We start from the raw sequence: 22,852 nt of genomic DNA, 5'->3' as shown, positions 1-22,852 counted from the left end.
TCTTCTGTGTGGTTTCTGTTTCCTCCTTTATCTTTAATCCTACTAGCTTCATTGTTTACTAGCTTGCCACTCATCCTGGGCTTCACCAAGTGTGCTGTGTAATTTTTTTATTGTAAGGCTGGTTTTTCTGAGGGAATCCCTTGAGGACCGGATTCGCTTGACAGGCAGTGCCAAGTTTTATCTTCACTTTTTGGCTTGGAATTTCGTACAGCATTCTGGTAATGTAAATCTGGCTTCCAGAGGTGCCCGTCCCAGCTGATTTCTCTTGGGAGAGCCTTCTGTGTTTCCCATCTGGAGCCAGAGTGGGCAATCTCTCATCTCACCTGCGGGGACTGACCCCGAGGCAATGTGCTCATCCCTCTTCTCCAGGACTCTAGCTCGCAGGTCTCTGAGCTTCAACAGTGAAGCTTGTCAACAAAGCTTCAGTTCTGTGGAGCCCATGGGTTCCCTCCTGGCTTGGTGTGGAAACCCAAGGCTCTTGATGAAACCGGACCTAGCAGAATCGTTTCTATAGCAGGGATGATATTTCATAGGCCTTACATTATGGTGCAAGAAATGTACATTCCTTTATTTTCCTAAACCAAGCTAGATTTTTCTCCTAACTCCTCATTTCTACCGATTAGAGGAAACTTAATACATCCAATTCCAAGTGAAATCAGTAACTTTAGGTTACTGATTTCATTTACTCTCCATCAGGATTTCCCTCTCCCTGCATATTCTCGAGTGTAGCATTTATGTTCCCGAGCCTGCTCTGACATTAAAGCCCTGGTGGATTTGGTGTGTCCACGTTTTGGTGCTCTCTCTGCTCTGTGGCTCACAGACATGTCCACATGTGTGCCATGGCCATGTGGTGACACCACTTTTCACTGTTGGTGAGCTCGTGTCACAACTCCATGATGCCTTCAGAATTCGGCCCTTGGTCTCAAGATAAACTCTCCTTGAGGACCTAGGAGAATCGGGCTGTTCTCCAAGGCTGCAAACACAGTGGGCTACCATAAGTGGCTTCTTTTGTGGCAGCCCAGGGCTGTCACTTATAATTCTGCTTCCTTTCCATTCCTGGCTCCTGAGCATTTCTCCATCTCCCTTGCACGTTCATATAAGCATTTGCATCTTTTACTAGCATTTTATTGAGCACTCATATGTAATTTACGTGGGAGGGCTGCCAAATGAGTCTGGTCCACCATTTTCAACATCATCGATTCTCTAGGGGCCAAACATGAAAGCGGGAAAGAAAGCTCTCTAGAGATTAAGTACAATATTCCTTTCTCCCTTGGTGTTTAATTTATAGCCAGTCATTTAGCCTCTCTTGGCTTCATTTCCCTTATGTGCAAAATACGGGGTTTGTACTAACCATTTTCTAAGCTCTCCTCCAACTCACAAAAACATTCCTTTGTAGCTGCCCCAAACCTCTCCAGAAACAATCTGCCAGGCCAAAAGGAGCCAGGCATGGCTGACCGAGGTTTTGGCTCACTTGGATTTGGGCAGCACTCACACTCCATAGCGTTACACAGAAGTCTTCCCTTTTAACTGACCCAAAAAAGCTCCCCTTTCTAACTCAACAGTGGCACGACTTTAGCGACTGATGGTACAGGTTCATCTTCCCCGTGCCCAGGCCAGCTCTCTGTGCACTGCAAATCTCTGGACAGGGAGCTGAGTCCAAGCATTAAAACAACCCAAAGGCAAAGTAACAAAGGAATCCCATTACCAGGAAACACAGCTCTGCTGCAGTCACAGTCAGATCAAAGACTTACGATTTTTTTTTTCTTTTTTTTTTTGAGGCGGAGTCTCGCTCTGTCGCCAGGCTGGAGTGCAGTGGCGTGATCTCGGCTCACTGCAACCTCCAACTCCCTAGTTCAAATGATTCTCCCACCTCAGCCTCCCGAGTAGCTGGGATTACAGGCACACGCCACCACACCTGGCTAAGTTTTGTATTTTTAATAGAGACGGGGTTTCACCACGTTGGCCAGGATGGCCTTGATCTCCTGATCTCGTGATCCACTCACCTCGGCCTCCCAAAGTGCTGGGATTACAGGCGTGAGCCACCGCGCCCAGCCGACTTATGATTTTTAAATCCCAGCTGATCATCCAAGTATTCACCAACTTGCTCAACTTACTCAGGCGTTTGAGATCTGCTTTTACCGGGTCACACGGGTCAGTCCGGGAAGATCAAGAAAACTTTGTGTATTAGAGATCATGAGGTTATGGAGCTTGGATTAGTGGGAAAGAAAACAAATGTCCTGGAAGGGCACATGGAATGGAAATCCTGAGAGCTGCAGGAAGGACATAAAGCTGTTCCTCCCAAGGGAAAATATTTTCAGGTTAATAAATCCGTTGTGGGCGTGGAACAGTGGCCACTCTCCTCAGGCTTTCCCACTGAGCTGCTGAGCGGCGCATGCAGCCAGCTGCAGAAAAGCAGGGGCAGCGTCAGGAAGGATGGGAGTCAGAGAAACGAGGAAAACCAGAAGCATGGGGACTTGCGAGATGAAGAAAAGCACCTAAGACTGTTTGTACCTTTGGACAAACCGCGACAATGGTGGGGTGACCTGTGTCCCCCAGCCAGTCATGCTGAAGTCCTCACCCCCGCAACCCGTGAGTGCCACTTTATTGGGAAATAGGGTCACTGTAGATGTAACGAAGTTAAGAGGACTGAGTCCTACTTGATTAGAGAGGGCCCTAATCCAACGATCGTTTCCTTATAGGAACAGGGAATTTCTGACACAGACCTAGAGGGAAGAAAGAGCAGAGATGGAGGGACGCTGCCACAGCCACAGAGCACCATGGGCATCAAGGGTTGCCAGCGATGCCCGGAGCTCAGACAGAAGCATGGCACAGACTGTCCCCAGAGCCCTCAGAAGGAACCGACTCTGCTAACAAACCTTGATTTCAGACTTCTGGCCTCCAGAGCTGAGAGAAAACATTCTGATGTCTTCAGGCATCTTGTCTTGAGATCCTTTGCTATGACAAAGGACCTATCCTTTGCAAGGGTAGAGGAATTGAAGAAGAAAGAAGAACGGCTGCAGACGGAAGGAGACAGCCCAAGAAACTAAAACTAAACTAAGACCTACACACAGGTGACATCCACACTCACCCAAAGAGACCGAGACATGGGTGTGTGCACACCCCGGGGACAGACAGAGACAGACAGGTGGTGGCACAGTCCTTTGCAGTACGGTCTCAAACCCAGCGAGCTCAGGAAGAATCACTGCTGTCCATGTGTGTCACCCGCAGGAGGAAGAACAACAGCCACTGGCAATACCAGTCAGACGAGGGAAACGGCCGCCCACCATAGGGACGCCACCCCGCTGGGCGCAGGCTGTCGGAACTCTACCCCTGGGAAAAGAGCAGGGCTGATGGAGGACTGCAGGGAAGGCCCGGAGGCAGGAATCAGCCCCACCGACGGGAAGAAGCTGCTGGGGGTCTACAGACAGTCCAGACAGTCTCAGATGCACGGCCCACACTCTGCCCCGAACAACCAACGGTGCACTTTGAAATCTCCTATTTGTGGGGCTGAGTTTTCTTCCAAGACCATTCAGTGGCTCCAGATCCAGACAACACAATGGGCATTGCAGACTCACAGTCAATAGAAGGACAAAGCGTCCCCTACCTGGATCGAAGGCGCCTTGAACGTGGCCTTCAGCCTCCAGGGTGGTGCAAGGCTCAGAACCTGGAAATCTCATGTTTGTTTTATCCAGTGGATGTTAGAAAACGTCTTAGGGAAAGGTTTGCTGGGGACTGTGTGGCTGTGGGCTGGGCGGGGACAGAGAAGACTGGCAGGGGCTAAACTGGCTGCTGACCTGGAACCTAAGAACGACCTGCCTGGAGGTTTCCCTCCAGCAAGTCCTAGTGCTCGGCAGCTGCTCCCTCCCCATGTCACCCTGGAGCTTGGAGCTTCTCTCTGTGCTATACAAAATGTACCCCCAGAAATCCCCAGCCCAGGGTGGACATGGGTGTGGACACTGGGCTCAGTGCAAGCCTCCTGTGCCCTTGTAAAATGAGTTTCTAGCACCAGCCGACACCCACAAGGCTGAGATGTCCCAGGATGAGAGCATGGAGCCCATCCTGGCCTCCTTGGTGGCGGCCTGGTCCTCTCCCTGCCCTGTGCCTCTTAAGTGTATCAGCACCTTCAGAGCTGCCCTGGAGGTTCCCTGAGCACGCAGGTCATGTGGGACTCCATCCCCCACTCCTGCCCTTGGCTACATAACAACCAAAGTGGCCAGAATGAAACCCGAGTCTGACCCTGGGCGCCCACTGTGAGACTGGGTGTCAGAGCCTTGCTGCTCTGAGTGGGACCCCACGTTCCCTTTCTCTCCCACGCCCTCCTCCTGCCTGGAGCATCCTGAGCTGTGGGGCCTTTGCCAGCCATTGCCCCTACTTTGTGGGGTTCAGCCTCCTGACCACCCTATCGGCGACAGCCAGCACCACTCACTCCCGTCCTGGCCCTGCTTCCCTCCAGCACCTTCATGATCTGAGGTCCTCCTGTGGTTCCCAGGCTTGCCTCTCCCACTTAGGAGGATACTCAGTGAGCCCAGGGGAGGCGGAGACCACGCCGCCTCATACTGAGACGTTTTGAGAGACTCTTGAGCGCCCAGCATGTGGTAAATACATGCTGAAGGCAAGAAGCCTCAGTTCAGGGGCCACATCCTCCCAGAACCCCCCCCTGCCCATGTGAGTAACGCCTTGGACATCCAGACCACCATCAGTTCCCTGTGCATTTCTGCTGCACTGTACTGTTCACATTATTTTCTCTTTATTGTTCTATGTGTCTAGACCCTGTTCTTTCTCCTTTGCAGGGAAATTACTGAGGAAGAACAGAGCAGTCTGCTGCAGAGGGATGCCCGCATGGTGGCCCTGGGGACTGCACCACGCTCTCTGTGCATCCTTATTTGTGCTTGAGTGCCCCTTATGGGTATCTGGTGAACCTCAGCGTCACCTCTGTGTTCAATCTTGATGTTCTCAGGATGAGCAGAGTTCTGAGGACAGGCTACAATCACCGGCAGGAGGACATTCCTCGTCATCTTTACCCTGGCTTGCCTGCTGGCGGTCAGCACGGGGCCCACCCAGGCTCACTTGGTATGGGTGGGGCAGGGTGCCTCTCACATTCTGGTCCGGGCACTTGGAGCACACCCACTGCAGGGAGTGTCTTCCCTATTCTAAGGGAACAACAAGCCCAGGCACAACAACGTTACTGCCTCCTGCAGCCAGGTGTGCACCCAGCAGCTGACACACAACTGCCGTCTCTGCGCACGCTCAGAACAACTAACATTCATCGTGCCCATTCTGTAGATTCAGACACTGGAGTCCCAAAAGTAACTTTCCGTGGGGTCCCTGGCCAGAGGAGACACAGCTGGGAGAGTCGCATGGCGCCCCCGATGCTGAGCCCGAGCTGTGGATCACAGACCTCACAGGCTGAATGCTGACTGTTTGCAGAGATGGTCCTATTTTCATTTTCCACCCGGTTAGCCTCAGAGACCCTCACTCTATGTTAAACCTATCAAACCATCATACATACACACAGGCATGCATGCCAGGAGTTCCAGAATAAACCAGAAACACACAATAATTCAGCCGATAAGACCTGTATGAACTAGGAAACTGATGCTTGGTAAACACAGACCAATAGGCACGGTCTCCGTGTCAGCTCAGGGAGCTCTGCTGACTGCTTGGTTTTCTCTTTCCAAGGAAATTTTAGTTCAGCACCACAGCCTGACATGTCACAAATAGCAGGGAACAGCCTAGTAACCAAGGCGCTGGTTTCACTACCCTGTTATTTAGAATCCACTTGAGATCACCTATAATTGCAACACATCCTTACATGGGCAAAGTCAGGAATTCCCCTGCTGGCTGCAGTGTGGACGAGGAGCAGCTCTTCTCCAAAGACAGAGACACAGCTCGCCGGGTCTATTTTGGCTGAGCCAGAACAGGAGGCCAGCAGACAGGCGAGCCCACACCACCCCGCCCCGAGCTTCAGAAATTATCCACTTCCCACAAACATTCCAAAGTACTGATCTTACAAAACACAAGCTGTATTCCATGTGCATTTAAAACACAGCCTTGCAACAAAAAAGCATGTGGTTTCTAGGTCAGATATAAGCCTCTGTAAGCAATAGAATGATAATTCTAAAACATGTATGTATGTATGTCTACTGGACGTCTAATGTAACAAGGGAAGACAAAGCTCTGTTAAATATCCACTCACATGTTAACCTGGTTATAACCGAGTCCTACAGTCACCTGCAGTCTTAAACAACGACAGTACTCTGGCATATGAAAACTGAAGGCAAACTTTTCATCTGTAAATCACAACATCCTTGGTGTTCACTTTCTCTATATAGGCTTTTTGCTCTGGGAACTTCTCTCTCTCTCTCTCTCGATACCATCTATCAAATATAGGCTTCATCCCAAATACTGACCCAGGACATCTGAACAAAAACACTTTTTCCAGCTAATTCTTGGATTCGCTTTTGCTTGGCCAAAGGTAAAGCTGTCTTATCACTGATGAACTGGTCCACAGGCCAATGTCACCTGCCAGTGATTTTGCAGATGTTTGTACATCATGACTGATGATTGGGTTAAATAGCTAATACAGTACATTCAGCTATGATTATACATGTGATTAGGCCAAATGTGGCCAAGCGTGACATTCCCAGAAGCTCTATGAGCAAAAATGTGCAGGACGAATGAGTCTGGCTTTGCCAGGCCGACTCCTTCTATTACTAAATGATATGAGGAACGGGCCAGGAGTAGAAGGACGGGTGGAGTCAGTCTCCATCTGTGCAAGAGCAAGAACTCAAAAGGAAGTAAAATCACATTACAGAACCAGATCATTAACGAGCAGGGGAAAGACTGGGGCCCCTAGCCTGAGACTTTGGCGGGGGCTGCGGCGCAGTTCACTACGGATCCTGTCCCACTAAGGGTGCTGATGGATCCACAAATCATCATGATTGTGATGCTAACAAATGGCGCCAGCATCAGCTACTGCTTCTGGGTGCCTGCAGCGAGCTGAGCAAGTCCTTTCATCCCGCCTACGCTGGGGGTACTCCCATCTTGAAACTGCTAAGAGCAGTGCCATGCCCAGGGCCCTGGCCCCAGGGGAAGGGTGAAGCCGCCATCTATCCAGGCCCTTCCTCCTGCAAACCCAGGCTCAGAACTGCGGCACTATACTCCACTACCCTGCTACTGCAAAGAAACACAGCCCGGCCTTCTGTGGTCCTTTGCTCTCTTTTTGAACTACCCTTTCATAAACATGCGTGTATGTACAGATGTGCCCACTTGAGGGGCCACCTTCAGCGTCAGCGTCCGTGTTTCTGTACTCTGGAGAGGTCCAAGGCAAACTTCCAAACTCTGTAATCAATCAGCTCCTTCGGTCATGGGAACGCAGTGAACACACATGGTTTTCAACCCAATCGCTTGTGGGTTAACAACAACAACAAAAGAAGTCAAGAGGCTATCAAATCCCAACAAACCAAAAGCACAGTAGAAAGTATTCTATTCTAAGCTTGAGAAGTTGCTCCACTTCCAGAAAGGGAAGTGAGAGAATCCCACCTTAGGGCACTGAATTTGACTTATAAAGGCTGGGAGCTTGCTGCATCCAGGGAATAAAATTTTCTGTTCAATTTCATCTGATGGTCATTTTTTCACCTTGATAAGCAAATGCATCTTCCTAAGTGCATCATGAATATGCAGCTGTTTCTGCCTCATAGGGTTACTTATGACCACTCCACTTAAAGAACAGCTCCCATTCCACAAGCAGTCTCAGGCCCTCTGCAGCCCCCACTCCAGGAGCCTCAGCACAGCCCCGCCCCAGGCCCACCAGGAAGCCCCCACGCTCCCCATCTGGGTGAGAGGTTTGCAGCGCATCTGAAACAAAGGACTGCAATACATTTTCCCAAGGAAATATCAGAGTCTATGGAATGACTACAGTTGGATTCTCGGCCGTCACTGTGGCCTGTCTGCTTCTCATCACTCGCCCCCACACCCTCAACTGCATCCTCTGCTTCTCCTCGAACCGCGCCTGACAGCTGCCGTGTGATTTTTTCACAGAGTGAATCGGACTGCACCAGCCCCCAGACCAGAAGCCCTCAACAACTGACAATGAAACACAAATTCCGGGACCTAAAGTGCTGTGCAGCGCATAGCCCAGGGCTGCTCCATGAACTTTCTGTGATACTGGAACATTTTAGATCTGTGCTACCCATTGTGGGAGCCTCTTGCCAAATTGAAATGTAGCTAGTACAACCAAGGAACTGAATTCGCAATTTTATTTATTCTAACTGACTTGAATTTCAAAAGCCTCCTGGCTGCCCTACTGAAATTCAGGGATTCAGCCCCAGCTGACTCTGACCTCCACCTTGCCCCAGCCCGTAAGCCAGGCGTCTGCCCTGCGGCACCACCACAACACCAAGTCCCGCTTGACCCAGGGCCCCCAGTGGGCTTGGCACACACTTCACTTCCCTCCCATTTTCACTTGGCCAGCGTCCACTCTTCAGATCTCAGCACAACCATCTGTCCCCAAATCAACAGACCCGTTTCTCTTCTACCCTCCCAAAACCTGGTCTCTTCCTTCAGGTCACTTGCCACAACTCAGAATTTCATAATGACCTGACAGTTTGACTCTCCCCAGACCTGCAAACTCCACACAGCAAAGAGCACAGTTCAGCCAACACCATGTCCTAGGATCTCATGCAGAGCCAGCTATGGGGGTAATCAGTAAGTATCTGTGGTCTGTCTGTACTGTGGGTTGTCAGGCTTTTGAGAAACAAGTTGAGAATCTAATCATCAAAAACTCTTTTTACTCCTAAGGAAACGTGGTCCCCAAGGCCAGTGTGCTAAACAAGCTTTCAGAGCATGTGTTTTCTACATTTAACATCCTATAGAGGATGGAATCCTCTTAAGGAAGCCTCCAAGCACCAGGCACCAGCCTCACCGCCACCCTGCATGCTGGGCAGAGCTCCACCTGCTCTTCGTTTTAAACAACTGATCTCCGTGCGGATGCTGTGCAGAGCCACTCTGTAGACTGGACAGAAATAAAGTGGCTGTTCGGCAGTTGTTTGTTATGGACTGAGCATTTGTGTCCCCCAAACCCGTAAGTGGAAGCTCTAACCCTCAATGTGATGATATCTGCAGGTGAGGCCTTTGGAAGGTAATTAGGATTAGACGAGGTCATGAGGGGGTGTTACAAAAACACTGGGATTCCGTCTAGGTCCTCCTGCTCCCCACACAGAAAGCCAATCACTGAAACAACAAGCAGTGCCAAGGAAAGGGGCTTTAATCGGCTTTAATCAGGTGCTGCAGTCAAGGAGATGAGAACTCAGTCTCAAAGCCATCTCCCCGATGGACTAAAACTTGGGGTTTATACACCAGAGAAGAAAAGTAACCATGTGTGAGAAAACAGGAACCAGGGAGGGGTTGAGAAGCAGACATGATGAAGGAGGGCCTGGAGAAGCATGATTCGATACTTTTTTGAGAGGTCTGGGCATCCTTTTCCTGAAGAAGGAACTCAAGATAAAACAAATGTAAGTTTCAAACTTTAAGACCAGGGTCAAGTTCTCTGTTTATCCCAAAGAACTGCCTATAGGACTATTGGGCTGGTTTCAGTGGGGTCTCCATGATGGGATTAGTGTCCTTATGAGAAGAGAATCAAACACTTCTCTCTCTCCACCATATGGATACAGCAGGGCGGCGGCTGTCTGCAAGCCAGGAGGAGGGTCCTCTCCAGAACCCAACTGTGCTGGCACCTTGATCTTGGACCTCCAGCCTCCAAAACTAGGAAGTGTGTGTTGTTTCAGCTGCCCGGTCTGTGGTGCTTGCTAAGGCGGCCCGAGCTGACTGAGACAGGCTATCTGCGGCTATGAGGTGACACTAGATGCATTAGCAAATGCATCACTTCCTCAAGCCACAGGTCTGCATCCGGGGGAAACTTGTTCTATCCACCCTATAAATCTATGGTGTGTTCCAGCGAGGTGTGCCAAGTGAGCATGGCTCTGACCACAGACCCAGGGGAAGAGCTGAAGCCACAAGGCAGAATTCCAGGTGGCTGAGAGGAGGAGGGCCGCCTGCCCACTGAGACGTACACACACCTCTGGAGTCACATGCAACAGGAATCCAGCTCCTAAGGCTCTGCTCAGGCCCCTTCCCCATCTGCCAGGCCACCACCTGTCCGCCCACGCCTCCCTGCATGTCACCTCCCACCTGTGGCCCCAACAGGCCCTCAATGCCCTCCCTCCAAGTCAAGAAACACAGGGATCAAGGTGGCATTCCACCATGCCCACCACCAGGGGGCAGCAAGGGGCCAGAGGACGCCCAGCGCCTTCCTTCAGGCAGCAGCAGGGCAACATGAGCCTCAGCACAGGGCGTTCCAAGAACACAGAGAGCACCCGCACGTTCCAGCTCACCTTTCGGAGTTGGCATCGGGCTGTCCTGTCCATCAAGGGGTCCTAAAGGGTCGTTTGGATCCGGAACCTCCACTTCACCTGGGAAAAAGAAACCAGGATAGGTATTAAACAAGTTTTCCTTTCAGGAGCCTTTAATTTTATGCAAAGACAACGACATTCTAGCAAAACGACGCAGTATTTGTAGAAAACACAGAAGGATAAGACATTATGGTAACCTCTAGAGGGATTTTATAGTGATATAAAGATATGACGTAACAGTAAAAGTGACTTTGAAGCTTATCCCAAGAATAGCAAATGTGGGGGCTTTGCAAAACAGGTATGGAAATAAGTCAGTGGAGCCTGGGCTTCGTTCAGAGAGGGACAGAGAGCGGGAGGGAGAGGCAGAGAAAGAAACCAAAGCACTGGTTGGCAAAATCAAACATTTCTGTAGCCAGATGCTGCAGGCTGCCCTCCAGATGGAGGTCCTGGTAATTGGGTAATAAATTCAGAGTTGGAGAATTTCTTAAGCAACTCATTGCCCTCCCCATCCCTAGACCCAGTGGCAGCAGCCAAGTACCCACTCCACAATGTAAAGGAAATAAATGGGTGCTGTGGCTTTTCACTTCCATTCTTCTTATCATTTCTAGTTCAAATTTACCCACCCCTAAAAGGCAAGCCCTGAGCCATCTTTCATAAAATGTCCATGAGCAACCATTTAGAAGAAACGTTTCTATTCTCTAAGTCTTCCTGCAAACCACACACCTCTCCCAGAGCAATCCTACCATTCTTCCCCAGGTTAACAGTTTGTGTGTATTTTACTCTTCCTCAACAGTAGGTAAACCACATGGGGCCAGCCGGTGTTGCATCCCCGTGGGGGGACAAGTGGTTCCATCATGGAAACCTAGACAGAAGCACCTTCCGCTACAGAACAGAGGCTGGTGTCAGCTATGCAAGGCGGTCCATGGATTTCTGCTGAAGTATTAAAGACTTCAGTTTGGATTTGAAATTTTAAATCAGCACATTACACACACCATCACTCAGCACTGTTTAAATGTAGAGAGACCACATGAAATCAAACATACTTGCGCTATATACACACATCGAAAAGAGACATAAAAATTATTAACTGCTTAGAAATTGACAAATGGTGTGAAACACTCAAATAAATACATACCCCAAAGAAAAATAAGCTTCACTAGCCCAATTTCCCTGTGGAAAAGAGTCCTAGCTCTTCCCAAGTCAGTTTCTAATTCAGAAATGGAGGCATTTTCACGAAATTTCACTTCCTCTGCCAGTCAAATGCGGTTAATAAACTCAGCATGTCCAATCACGAGACCCTTAGAACTGACACTTTAAGTCTCAGCAAAACTAGGTGGTTATTGCTAATCTGAGAAACTAAGACACCATTTATATCTTGAAATTTTAAAGTGTTGTCTCCCTATACTACATAGTTCAGGCTCACTGCAGACACTGCAGCCTTCTAAAGTTGATAAGCAAAGTGTGACAGGAAGTATGTGAACCTGTAGGATGGGTACGAGCGAAAACAGGGCTCAGTGTTTTCAGCAGAACCCAACAGGGTTTCTCCTAACCCGTAAAAGAGCTAAGAATACCACCTTTCCTCCAAAATAAACAAAACATGGAAACAATAATAACAAAACTGCCACACACACACACACACACACACACACATCATCATCATCATCATCATCATCATCATCAAAATGTTACTATTAGTTATCCGGAATTATAGGTAAATTTCTTTTATTTCAATTTAAATGGCTCTACTGTGAACAAGTATCAATTTTTTAATGTGTGTGAGATATAATTCACACACTATAAAATTCACCATTTTAAAGTGTGCAATTGAGTGGTTTTCAGTACATTCTCAAGGTTGTGCAATGATCACCACTATGAAATTCCAGAACATTTCATCATCTCCCCCAGAAAACCTCATTCCCATTAGCAGTCATCCTCCCGCCAAGCCTATCGTGTCTCCTTCAGCCCCTGGTAACCACGAGTCTGCTGCCTCTATGGATTTACCTATTCTGGACATTTTCTATAAATGAAATCATATAATATGCAGTATTTTGAACACGCATCAATTTTATAATTATACTTTTAAAAAGGCATGCCCTGTAGTAGCAAAAAGAAAAAAAAAGAAGAAGAAAGCATACTGTACCACGGGATTAATAAACAAGGCCATTAATAAGGCTCACTCAGACCACTTCCCAGACTGGGGGGGCTGGTTCCACAAGGAGAAGGGGATGTGGAGAACGTACGTGAGGCCTCAGAGATAACTGAAGTATGAAAGGGAGGAACTACCCCAAAATGCCGGAGCTACTAGGATTGCTGCTCCCAAGGTGGGGCAATTTAGGAGCAGCCAGGCTCGCCTGGTGGGGAGACCTGCACATGCCCCCACTCCTGCTGCACACAAGCCGGGAGGAATGGCTGGCTACTCGGAAGATCGGGGAATGATTTCAACTTGGCCAGTTTAGGGGCCACCACAATGGATGTTGCACTGGGCACACGTACTGAGCACATGCTTCTGCACCTAAAGCGCTATCACCATTCCTGACCCAATGACTTTGTGACAGCCTCACACCACCACAACCTGCCTGGGTGGTGACCGCCAACCCAACGTGGCTGGTGACTCATCACGGCGGTGCGCCCTGCAACATCTCCTAGGGGCCTGTGCTCAGTCGCCCTTTACATAAAGGCCTGTTTGGTTTTCACCTGGTGCAGGCACCCTTGCACCCCAGCTAGATGGCGGGCTCGCCAAGCAAGGTCCCTGTCCTGGTTAGTTGCCTGGATTTAGCTGGTGGAGCAAGAGAGAGGCCACACGGCCTTCTGGGCCACCAGAAAAGAGATTCTGAGAGGAGATTCATCTGCCCTGACTCCTCAGGGCTTCAATATATTTTTCTCTGAAAATGAGGACCCCACTCTAGCCAAACCACACGACCTTCGTTTGGGTAAAATGCTCGTAAGTGCGCCCTACACGACCATCAGGAATGTCATCCGTACGACAGACGCAGTGCCCTGACTTTTCTGTTGGGCCTGCGTCATTTTCACTGTAAAAACATCACAGAGTGGCGAGGTGAAGCCAGAAGGAAACTCAACCCTTGGCTAGGTCAGTTGGGGAGTGGTGATTTATAAGCTCCTTTTAGCTTTTTGATACTTTTTAATGAAAGGAAAACATTTAATATGAAACAAAAATTTAAGTGTGGCTGGTATAATGAAATAGCACGTTCAATATCTAGTTTTATCCATGTCAAAAATACACACGACAGTCTAGAAGCAAAGACTAAATATAACGTAGTATCCTGGTCAGGACCCTGGAACAGAAAAAGGATATTAGGTAAAAACTCAGGGGAAATGAATAGTGTGAACGTCAGTCAAGAATAATGCACCCGTATTATGCGGCAAATGTACCGCGCCAAGGTAAGGTGTTAACAACAGGGGAAACTGGGTGTGGGGTGTGTGGCGGCTCTATGTACTACCATCATGACTTTTCTATATATCTAAAACTAAAGTAGAAAGTTTACTGAAGAACAATTACACATTTGTATCACCTTGTTCAATCCCTTAAAACCAAGTCTCACAGGTAGAGAACTGCATAAACCCCCAAATACTTTATACTCTTTTTTTCTTTTTTGAGACAGAGTTTTGCTCTTGTTGCCCAGGATGGAGTGCAGTGGTGCGATCTCGGCTTACTGCAACCTCTGTCTCCCGGGTCCAAGTGATTCTCCTGCCTCCGCCTCCCAAGTAGCTGGGACTGAAGGTGCCCACCACCATGCCTGGCTAATTTTTCTATTTTTAGTAGAGGCGGGGTTTCACCATGTTGGCCAGGCTGGTCTCGAACTCCTGACCTCAAATGATCCACCCACCTCAGCCTCCCAAAGTGCTAGGAGTTTACAGGCATGAGTCACCATGCCCGGCCAATACTTTACATTCTTAATGGTGCAATCCCTGGTAAATGGCCTCAAAGCCAAGTGTGTACCCTAACCCTATGAACAGAATCTGACACAAATTCACTGGATTTAATACGTTATTCAATGATTTAGACAGCACGCTGGCAAATATTTAGAAATTAAAACATTTTGGAGAATGTTGGATTTTTTAGCTGAGTCCTACAGGAATTGTCATTGGCATGGTGACATCAGCTCTTAAGCAGGAATTTGCAGCAGATTCTTGGAAGCACTTTATGAATGTGTTGTATATTCCAGGCTGAACCAATTGGTGTCTACAGAATGGCCAAAGTGAAAGGGTTCACTGTTGATACTGATGATGCCAGGTTGCTGTTAAGGGACTCACATCAGGCCTGCAATAGCTGGAGGTGCAGATTTTGAATAATTAGAAATTATATAACCAGGCCAGGTGCAGTGGCTCACGCCTATAATTCCAGCACTTTGGGAGGCTGAGGCGGGTGGATCACCTGAGGTCAGGAGTTTGAGACCAGCCTGGCCAACATGGTGAAACCCCATCTCTATTAAAAATACAAAAAATTAGCCAGGCATGGTGGCAGGTGCCTGTAATCCCAGCTACGCGGGAGGCTGAGGCAGGAGAATCGCTTGAACCTAGGAGGTGGAGACTGCAGTGAGACGAGATTGCGCCACTGCACTCCAGCCTGGGTGACACAGCGAAACTCCATCTAAAAAAAAAAAAAAAGATACATTTATATCTGTGAAGTAGCAAGCACGTCTGTTCTGATTCCCAGGCACTACCTTCAGTACCACAATCATTCTCTCATTAACAGCAGACATGCCATTAAGCAAGCATTTATTAATGAAGTTTTACCTATGCCCTTGGATTTGAGCCCGTGGTGCTATTCTGGTTTTGATTTGTGTTTCTTTTAAACGTGCTTTGCTATTCAGACTTTTCATCCATTCATCTCTTCACCTGTTGATCTGAATCAGTATGCTTACTGTGATGTAATTAGATGCAGTCTTCAGAATGTTCAGACAACTTCAAAGCAGTCTCTTTTTAATTAGTAAGGTTATTTTATTCACCAGAGCTTGGCATTCTTGGATTTGGTTGTCCTCATGTGAAGGTATAATTTGCAGGATGTGTGAAAGAACAGAAGTCACGGCAGGGAAAAAGCACAGCCTGAGAAGGTGGCAGTGCTGCAAACCAGACACCCCCTGAATGAATGGCAAGGACAAATTTCACAATGAGCTACGTTGTGAGCACACTCCGTGCATCCACTGGCCCACTTACGAGTGCAAATGTCACTCGTGTTCCAGAACAACTACTCAGCTCGGCAACAGGTCAGATCAAAACCACCCATGATGCTAGAAAGGCAACAGTTAAGGTAGAAAAGTTACAAATTGGGAAGGAACAGAGTATAAAGTCGTGAAAGGGTAAGCCCATTATTAGTCTGGGACCTGGGTCAGGAGAAGTATGTCAATAGCAAAGAGCCTTGAGACTGTTTCGGGCAATGCTTTACTAAGACACTGCACCCTGTGTTTTAATTGCAGCTAGAAAACCAAACAGCATTCAAGGTGGGCTGCCAGTACCTAACTGGTAGTGGTCTTAACAGTCTGTAATTTTTTATTTTCATTATTTCTAACTCTGAGTTGAGTAAATACTCGCCTCTGGTCTTATATTCCTTCAAGGGCTGGCTTAACTCTACTTTGGAAATAGGGAGTTAAAACTCAACCACTTGCAAATGGAGTAACCGTTTCACCAATTCAAACTTTGCTTCGATTCCACTTCTACAGCAAACGTATTAAACCCCCAAGTGAGTCAACGTACCAGCCGAACTCCCTTCAATATTGCCTTCATAAAGCTCTTTCTACTTTCTGTCTCCGACAGCCCCCCGAGCCCCCAACAAAAGCCCACTGTCAGGGGCCAAAGGAATATTTAGCTGAAGGGGGAGAGAGGCCGTTCAGGCGGCTGAATTGAGGCCTTTCACAGACTTTCTCTCTTCCCAGCGTCCACAGGCCGGGCAGCGGTGAGCCCGGCGGGGCTGGGAGGCCAAATGCCACACCTCCACCCCCACCGGATGCAGTGAGAAGGTGAGATCCCCTCATCACTGTGACAGGGAGCTGAGGCTTCCTCTAAAGTGGCTGCTTGTTTCTGCACCCAGACCAGCAGAAAAGGAGCAAACAGGAATGCTAAGTAAAGGCTCCAGGTTTATTGTATCTTTTCATCTAGTTTCAAGGAAGTAGCTCTGGAATATTCGTTATTCCCATGCATACAAAGGTTACTTTTTCACCTTGAATCTCTGGAAAGTTTTTAATTAAAGGGAGGGATGTAAAAAAGAAAAAAAAAAACCCACCCTAATTAGGAAAGAAACTGCACTATCCCTTGGCAGCGAAAGCAGATGTCTTCCATTCGCTTAAGGCTTTTCATGGGTGTCCAATCTTTTAGGTTCCCTGCGCCACATTGGAAGAATAATAATTGTCTTGGGCCACACATAAAATACACTGATACTAACGATAGCTGACGGCAAAAAAAAAAAAAAAAAACCTCATACTGTTTTAAGAAAGTGTACGAAGTTGTGTTGGGCTGCATTCAAAGCCGTCTGGGCTGCATGTGCCGTGGGTTAGATAAGCTGGCTTTAAGTTAAGGCCAGGTCTGGAGCAGGCTCCACCTCCATCAACCAGGAATCCAGGTCCCAGGCTATGTAGTCAGAGGCTAACCCAGAGGGGGTTCAAGAGCAGAAGATTCTCTGGCAGCCAGAATTTGCTTCAGAGTCTTGGAATTAAACAGAGGTAAATGTCTGATATGATTGCAGGAAATAGCAGTGATTCTTTTTAAGGTGGCTTCTGTGTTAGTTTCCCAGGGCAGCCACAACAAAGCCCCACAGATGGGGCGGCCTAAACAATGGAAATGCCTTGTCTCACAGTTCACAAGGCTGGAAGGCCAGGATCAAGGTGTCAGTAGGGCGGGTTCCTTCTGGGGCCGGGAGAGAGGATCTGCCGCGGGTCACTCCTTGCTTGCAGACGGTGGCTTCTCCTTCCATCTCCTCCCTGTCTCTCCATGCACAATGTCTTTCCGTCCAAATCTCTCTTCTTACCGGTCACGAGTCCCATGGGGTGAGGGCCCTGATGACCTCCTTTTACCTTAATTACCTGCGTAAAAACCCGATCTCCAAATAAGGGCACATTCTGAGACACAGAGGACTAGGACTCCTGTGTTTCTATTTTCGGGGGACACAATTCAGCCTATAAGGGGAAGCATCATTTGTCTTCAAAACTTAGTGCTGACTTGAGAGTGACTCACAACGGCAAGGCTCAGCCTGACAGTGAGTGCCGCCCTGAGAAGGGATGGATAGACTCACTGGGCTAAGTTCAGGCGTGCCGGGACTGCCCACATGCTACAGGAGCTGCCAAGTTAGTGACTCTAGTGCCCCAAACACCTCCCTTCTGAGGCCAACTCTCACTTATACGGAAGCCGCCTCCAACCCTCACAGCCATCCGCTGAGACCGGCGGTCCTCCCACTTCACCCCTCCAGGGCTTCCGCCGCAGCTGTGGCCCCTCCCTAGGCCTAGTCTTGTGCCCAAATGAGTTTTTCAGCTCTTCCCTCTTTGGCTGACATTTCTTTTTCTCATAATATTTACACCAGTGCCACTCCGCGGCTCTGCGTGTCAGGCCTGGAGGGCACACCAGGGATGGAGGCGGCGCCGGCCTTCTGCAGCCTGACCGCTGTGGGTAATGACCCTGTTCAGCATTCACACAGCCCCCATTCCACGCACACTGCTCACAACCTCCCCACTCCGCTGCCCACGTCTGGATCTTTTCTTGCCTCCGCCCACTTGCGAGTCTCTCCTCCTCTCCAGTCCTCTGAATGGAAAAGCTTTTCCTCTCTTTCCATCCTGACTCCTCGAAGGCTTGCTTTAAATAACACCCGAACACCCACAACTCCCAAACCACCTGTCCAGGCCAGACCGCTCCCCTGAAAGTCGACTCAGAAATCCCGCCACCTGCCCACACCTCGACTTGCGTGTCCAGGAGGCACCATGCTTGACCTGTCCATGCCGCAGTCCGGCCTCCCGTTACACACCTGCGCCCTGGCAGGGCCGCCCAGCTGCATCAGTGCTGACTCCACCCTGCTCCCAGCTAAGGCCACAAGGCTGCAGTTAGCCTTGGCTCCTTTCCTCTGAAATCCCAAGCCCTGTCCATCACGAAATGCTGTTTGCTCTATCTGCAGAACGTATCAGGACCTGCCCTGCTAACATGCTGTGGGTGACTGCAGCAGCCCCTGACACCCACCTGCTCTCCATGCAGCAGCCACAGGAAGCCTCTCAAAGGGGCTTCAAACACTGTTACCTACAAAACACGGGTAGACACAAAGATGCGTGCTGTGCAGTTCCACTCACACTAAGTTCAAAGGCAGGCAGACGTCATCCGTGGGGATGGCAGTCAGAACACAGCTGGCTTCAGTGCCTGGAGGAGCAGGTTGCTGGGAGTTGCTGGCGTGGCTGCTGTTAGGTGGGTGTATATACCACGTCAACATTCATCAAACTACATACACTGGCAATTTATGTCCTTTTGTAGACGTCAATTACATTTACAAAGTTTACCACATTTAAAAAAATCTTTCTCATACAACATTACATCCTTGAGCAAGGCCCTCACTGACCCTACTCAAAATGTCAAATACGTCCCTCCACATGTACACACATGGTCCTAACCTAACCACTCCCAACTTTTCAGTTGAACTTTTCCCTTAATGCCTTCCATGAGATGACTGGCTGTTTATTTTTCTGTCTCGCCTTCATGGGGCCAGGAGATTCTATCTGTGTGTTCACTGCTACCCCCAGCGCCTGAAGAGCAGCATGCAAGTCGCTCATTAGGTGGACAAATGAATGAGTGAATAAATGCTCCTGTACTCAGTACTTTCCAGCATCTTCCCACTTGCTCAGAAGAGAAGCTAGTTCCCTTCACTAGCCCTACACACATGGACATGGGTATATACACACACACACACACACACACACACACACACACACACACACACACATGAGTTTGCTCCTGGGGTGGCCTCCACTCCTCATCTCTCCCTCCCTCAGCTCCAATTCTAGCCGCTCCCCTGCAGTTTGCATTTATTCTTCCCTCTGCCTGGATAATGCTTCCCCACATGTGCATATGGTTCACCCCTCGCTTGGTTTCAGGCCCCTGTTTCAGCGTTAGTTCCTACCCAAGGCCTCCCCTGAACAACCTGAAGACTACTTAGCCCTACTCTCAGACTGCTGTCTTCCTTGCTGTATTTCTTTCCAGAGCACTGTGTGTGTGCACACAAGCATCTGGTTCACTGTCTGTCTTTGCATCAGAATGCAAATTCCAGAGTCTACGTGATGGTGACCTGTCCCACCCCTGGAACAGAGCCCAAGATGCACCAGGCACTCAAAAAATATCTGATGAGTAAACAAATACTTTGGTGACCACCATCATGTTCATTTTGCACGAGGAGTCTCTGAGTTTCGGCTCACAGTCCGAAGGCTGGGCCCAGGACTCATATCTGCTGCAGATGCGGGGTCGTGCCTGCTACACCAGAGGCAGATGACAGTGTCACAGTTCAGAGTCCCTGCGACACAGCTCTGTGGCCCTTGAGATCTGCTGCAGGGCATGGGCTCCTGCTCCTCCACAATGCTAGAGAGCACTGACCAGCTCCACTGCCTTGGAACCTGAAATGCCCCATATTCTCCAGGAGCTCTGGCAGGCCCAAGGTTCCAGAGTCTCTCTGATAACATCCCCTTTTACATGAGTATATATATCTTTACAACTCCAGAGAAACTCCCATGGCTTTAAAACTCTACCATATGCTACTCAACCATTGAAAGAGCCAACGGATACAACATCCACGTGACAGAAGCATCTCCAAGACATTTCACTAAGTGAGAGAAGCCAGACTCAAAAGGCAATATAGCTGGCACCAGTGGCTCATGCCTATAACCCCAGCACTTGGGGGGATCACTTTGAGCCTAGGAGTTCAAGACTAGCCTGAGTAACATACGGAAACCCTATTTCTACAAAAAAAAAAAAAAGAGTCAGGTATGGTGGTGTGCCATTTGTGATCCCTGACACTCCAGAAGCTGAGGTGAGAAGATCGCTTGAGTCCGGGAGGTCGAGGCTGCAGTGAGCCATGATCATGCCACTGCACTCCAGCCTAGGCACAGAGCAAGACTCTGTCTCTAAGTAAATAAATAAATAAGCAATATACTAGAGAATCCACTTCCAGAGTGGTAGAGTGATATCTAGGATGAACTTGCTCTCTGCTGACACCAACAAAAATATGAAGTGAAAATTGTCTATTGAAGGGAATCTGCTGAACCTTGATAAGAAGGTGGGTCTGTGACCAGTTAACCTGGGCTACTCCCACTGCCCCTCCCTCCCCAGCTCAGTGGTGAAGTAGCCAAGGCCACCAACCTCACAGACAGTGACAGACTCTCCGCTCTTGGAGCTCTGTGAAAAGTACTGGCCCCGTAACAGAGTCAACATTTTGTCTGGACTTGCAGCACTCTGGGAAATCTCTAGATTCGCCTCCGAACTCAGCTGGGGGCGGAGGGGTAGGGAAGGTGGCAGGTGGCAGATACCCCTGGGGCATTATGAAAACCACAACAAACTGCTGGCAACCTCAGCTGCCTAGAGCTGACTACGACTGCAGTCAACACGAGCCTGACCCTGAATTTAAAAGGAAGTCCTAAAGAACCAGAGGACCTACGGAACTTCAAAAGCTCTGACACATTCCCCGGGAAGCGAAGAGGCTGTATGCATGCCCCAAAAAGACCTGGGAAAGGAGAGGACACCACAGTCACTCCTCTCTGGGTGACCATGAGACCCTGTGACCCTGTGCAATCAGGAAATGAAAGCTAAAGCCGCCTTACAAACTCCCTGAAGCTGGACAGCATGCCGAGTCTGTCTCATACAGATCCTTGATGAAAGGTGTCAGAAACACAGGCAAGGCATGTATGGAAAGGAAATCTGATCAGTGACTGGCTAATTATATACAATTATACTGGCTCGGCTGTGACCCCACAGAATCCAGGATTTAAAAATAAAAAGAGGCCGGGCGTGGTGGCTCACGCCTGTAATCCCAGCATTTTGGGAGGCCAAGGTGGGCGGATCACGAGGTCAGGAGTTCAAGATGAGCCTGCACAATACGGTGAAACCCCATCTCTACCAAAAATACAAAAATTAGCCGTGTGTGGTCATGGGTGCCTGTAATCCCAGCTACTCAAGAGGTTGGGTGAGGCAGGAGAATCACTTGAACCCAGGAGGCTGCAGTGAGCAGATATCGGGCCACTGCACTCCAGCCTGGGCAACAGAACAAGACTCTGTCTCAAACAAACAAATAAATAAATAAATATAAAAAGAACTTCAAAAATTAGCAGATAACTTAGTGGTCACACATTACAGGAAATACATAAATCAAAGAACTAGTAAAGGAAAGCTGCTAAACTAACAGTAACAAGGCAAACACCACCAACCATCAAATGAAAAAGAAAAAACACAGTATCAACAACAAACTTTGAAGGGTATGGGGATTTGCTACCTGAGTTGTCCAGTTTTTAACAGAGAATTACAAGACATGCCAAGAAACAGGAAAGTATGTCACATGCACAGAATGGGGGAAAAAGTGGCCAAGATTTTGAACTTAACAGACAAACACTTTATCAGCACCACATGCTAATCAACTGAGCTAACCAGCCACACAACAAAAGACTTTAAATAAGATGTTATAAATATGTTCAAAAAAATAAAGAAAGGGATTATCTGAAGAATTTTAGATGACAATACCTTTATCTTCCTAAACAGAGAATAGTAATAAGGTGATTAAAAGCATCAAACAGAAATTCTGGAGTTGAAAGTGTCATAAGTGAAATTCACTAGACAGACTCAGCAACAGACTTGAGCTGGCAGAAGAAAGAATCAGTGAACTGGAAGGCAGGTCAACAGAGATAGTCTAGTCTGCAAAGAAAACAGAATGAAGAAAAATGAACAGAGCCTACGAGACCTGTGGGGCACTATCAAGAATACCAACACATACATAATAGGAGTCTAGTAGGAGAAGAGAAAGAAGGAGAAAAAAATACTTGAAGAAAACGTAACTGAAAACTCACCAAGTTTGTTAAAAGTATTAATTTACACATTTAAGAAACTCAAAGAACTCCAAGTTGGATAAACTCTAAGATATCTACAACCGGGCACATCATACACTGTTGAAAGACAGAATCTTGAAAGCAGCAAGAGAAGCAGTTTATCTCGTAAAAGGGATCTTCAATAATGTTAAAAGTTGGCTTCTCGTCCGAACCCAGGGAGACAACACAACCACAGTGTTGGGAAAAAAAAAAAAAAAAGATTTTCAATCAAGAATTCAATATCCAGGCCGGACGCAGTGGCTCACTCCTATAATTCCAGCACTTTGGGAGGCCGAGGTGGGCAGATCACCTGAGGTCAGGAGTTCAAGACCAGCCTGGCCAACATGGTGAAACTCCATCTCTACTAAAAATACAAAAATTAGCCAGGCATGGCACCTG

At 48.4% G+C, this 22,852-nt stretch overlaps 1 protein-coding gene across 1 annotated transcript in view; it reads right to left on the bottom strand.

The window, feature by feature from the left end:
* ROR2 (receptor tyrosine kinase-like orphan receptor 2) overlaps nt 1-20,065 on the bottom strand; it is a 60,747-nt gene extending 40,682 nt beyond the window's left edge. Inside the window, exons 1-4 of the mRNA XM_011948029.1 lie at nt 19,805-20,065; nt 18,585-18,641; nt 17,783-18,206; nt 10,392-10,469 (exon numbers count right to left, since the gene is read on the bottom strand). Of these exons, the coding sequence (XP_011803419.1) occupies nt 10,392-10,469; nt 17,783-18,206; nt 18,585-18,641; nt 19,805-20,065 (820 nt within the window). The remainder of the gene's footprint in view (nt 1-10,391; nt 10,470-17,782; nt 18,207-18,584; nt 18,642-19,804) is intronic.
* Between the last annotated feature and the right edge of the window lie 2,787 nt (nt 20,066-22,852).

The sequence above is a fragment of the Colobus angolensis genome, unplaced genomic scaffold (genome assembly GCF_000951035.1).
Source record: "Colobus angolensis palliatus isolate OR3802 unplaced genomic scaffold, Cang.pa_1.0 Scaffold272, whole genome shotgun sequence".
NCBI classification, from domain to species: domain Eukaryota; kingdom Metazoa; phylum Chordata; class Mammalia; order Primates; family Cercopithecidae; genus Colobus; species Colobus angolensis.
Note: the sequence above shows the minus strand (reverse complement) of the source record. Positions and strands in the feature narration are given on the sequence as shown.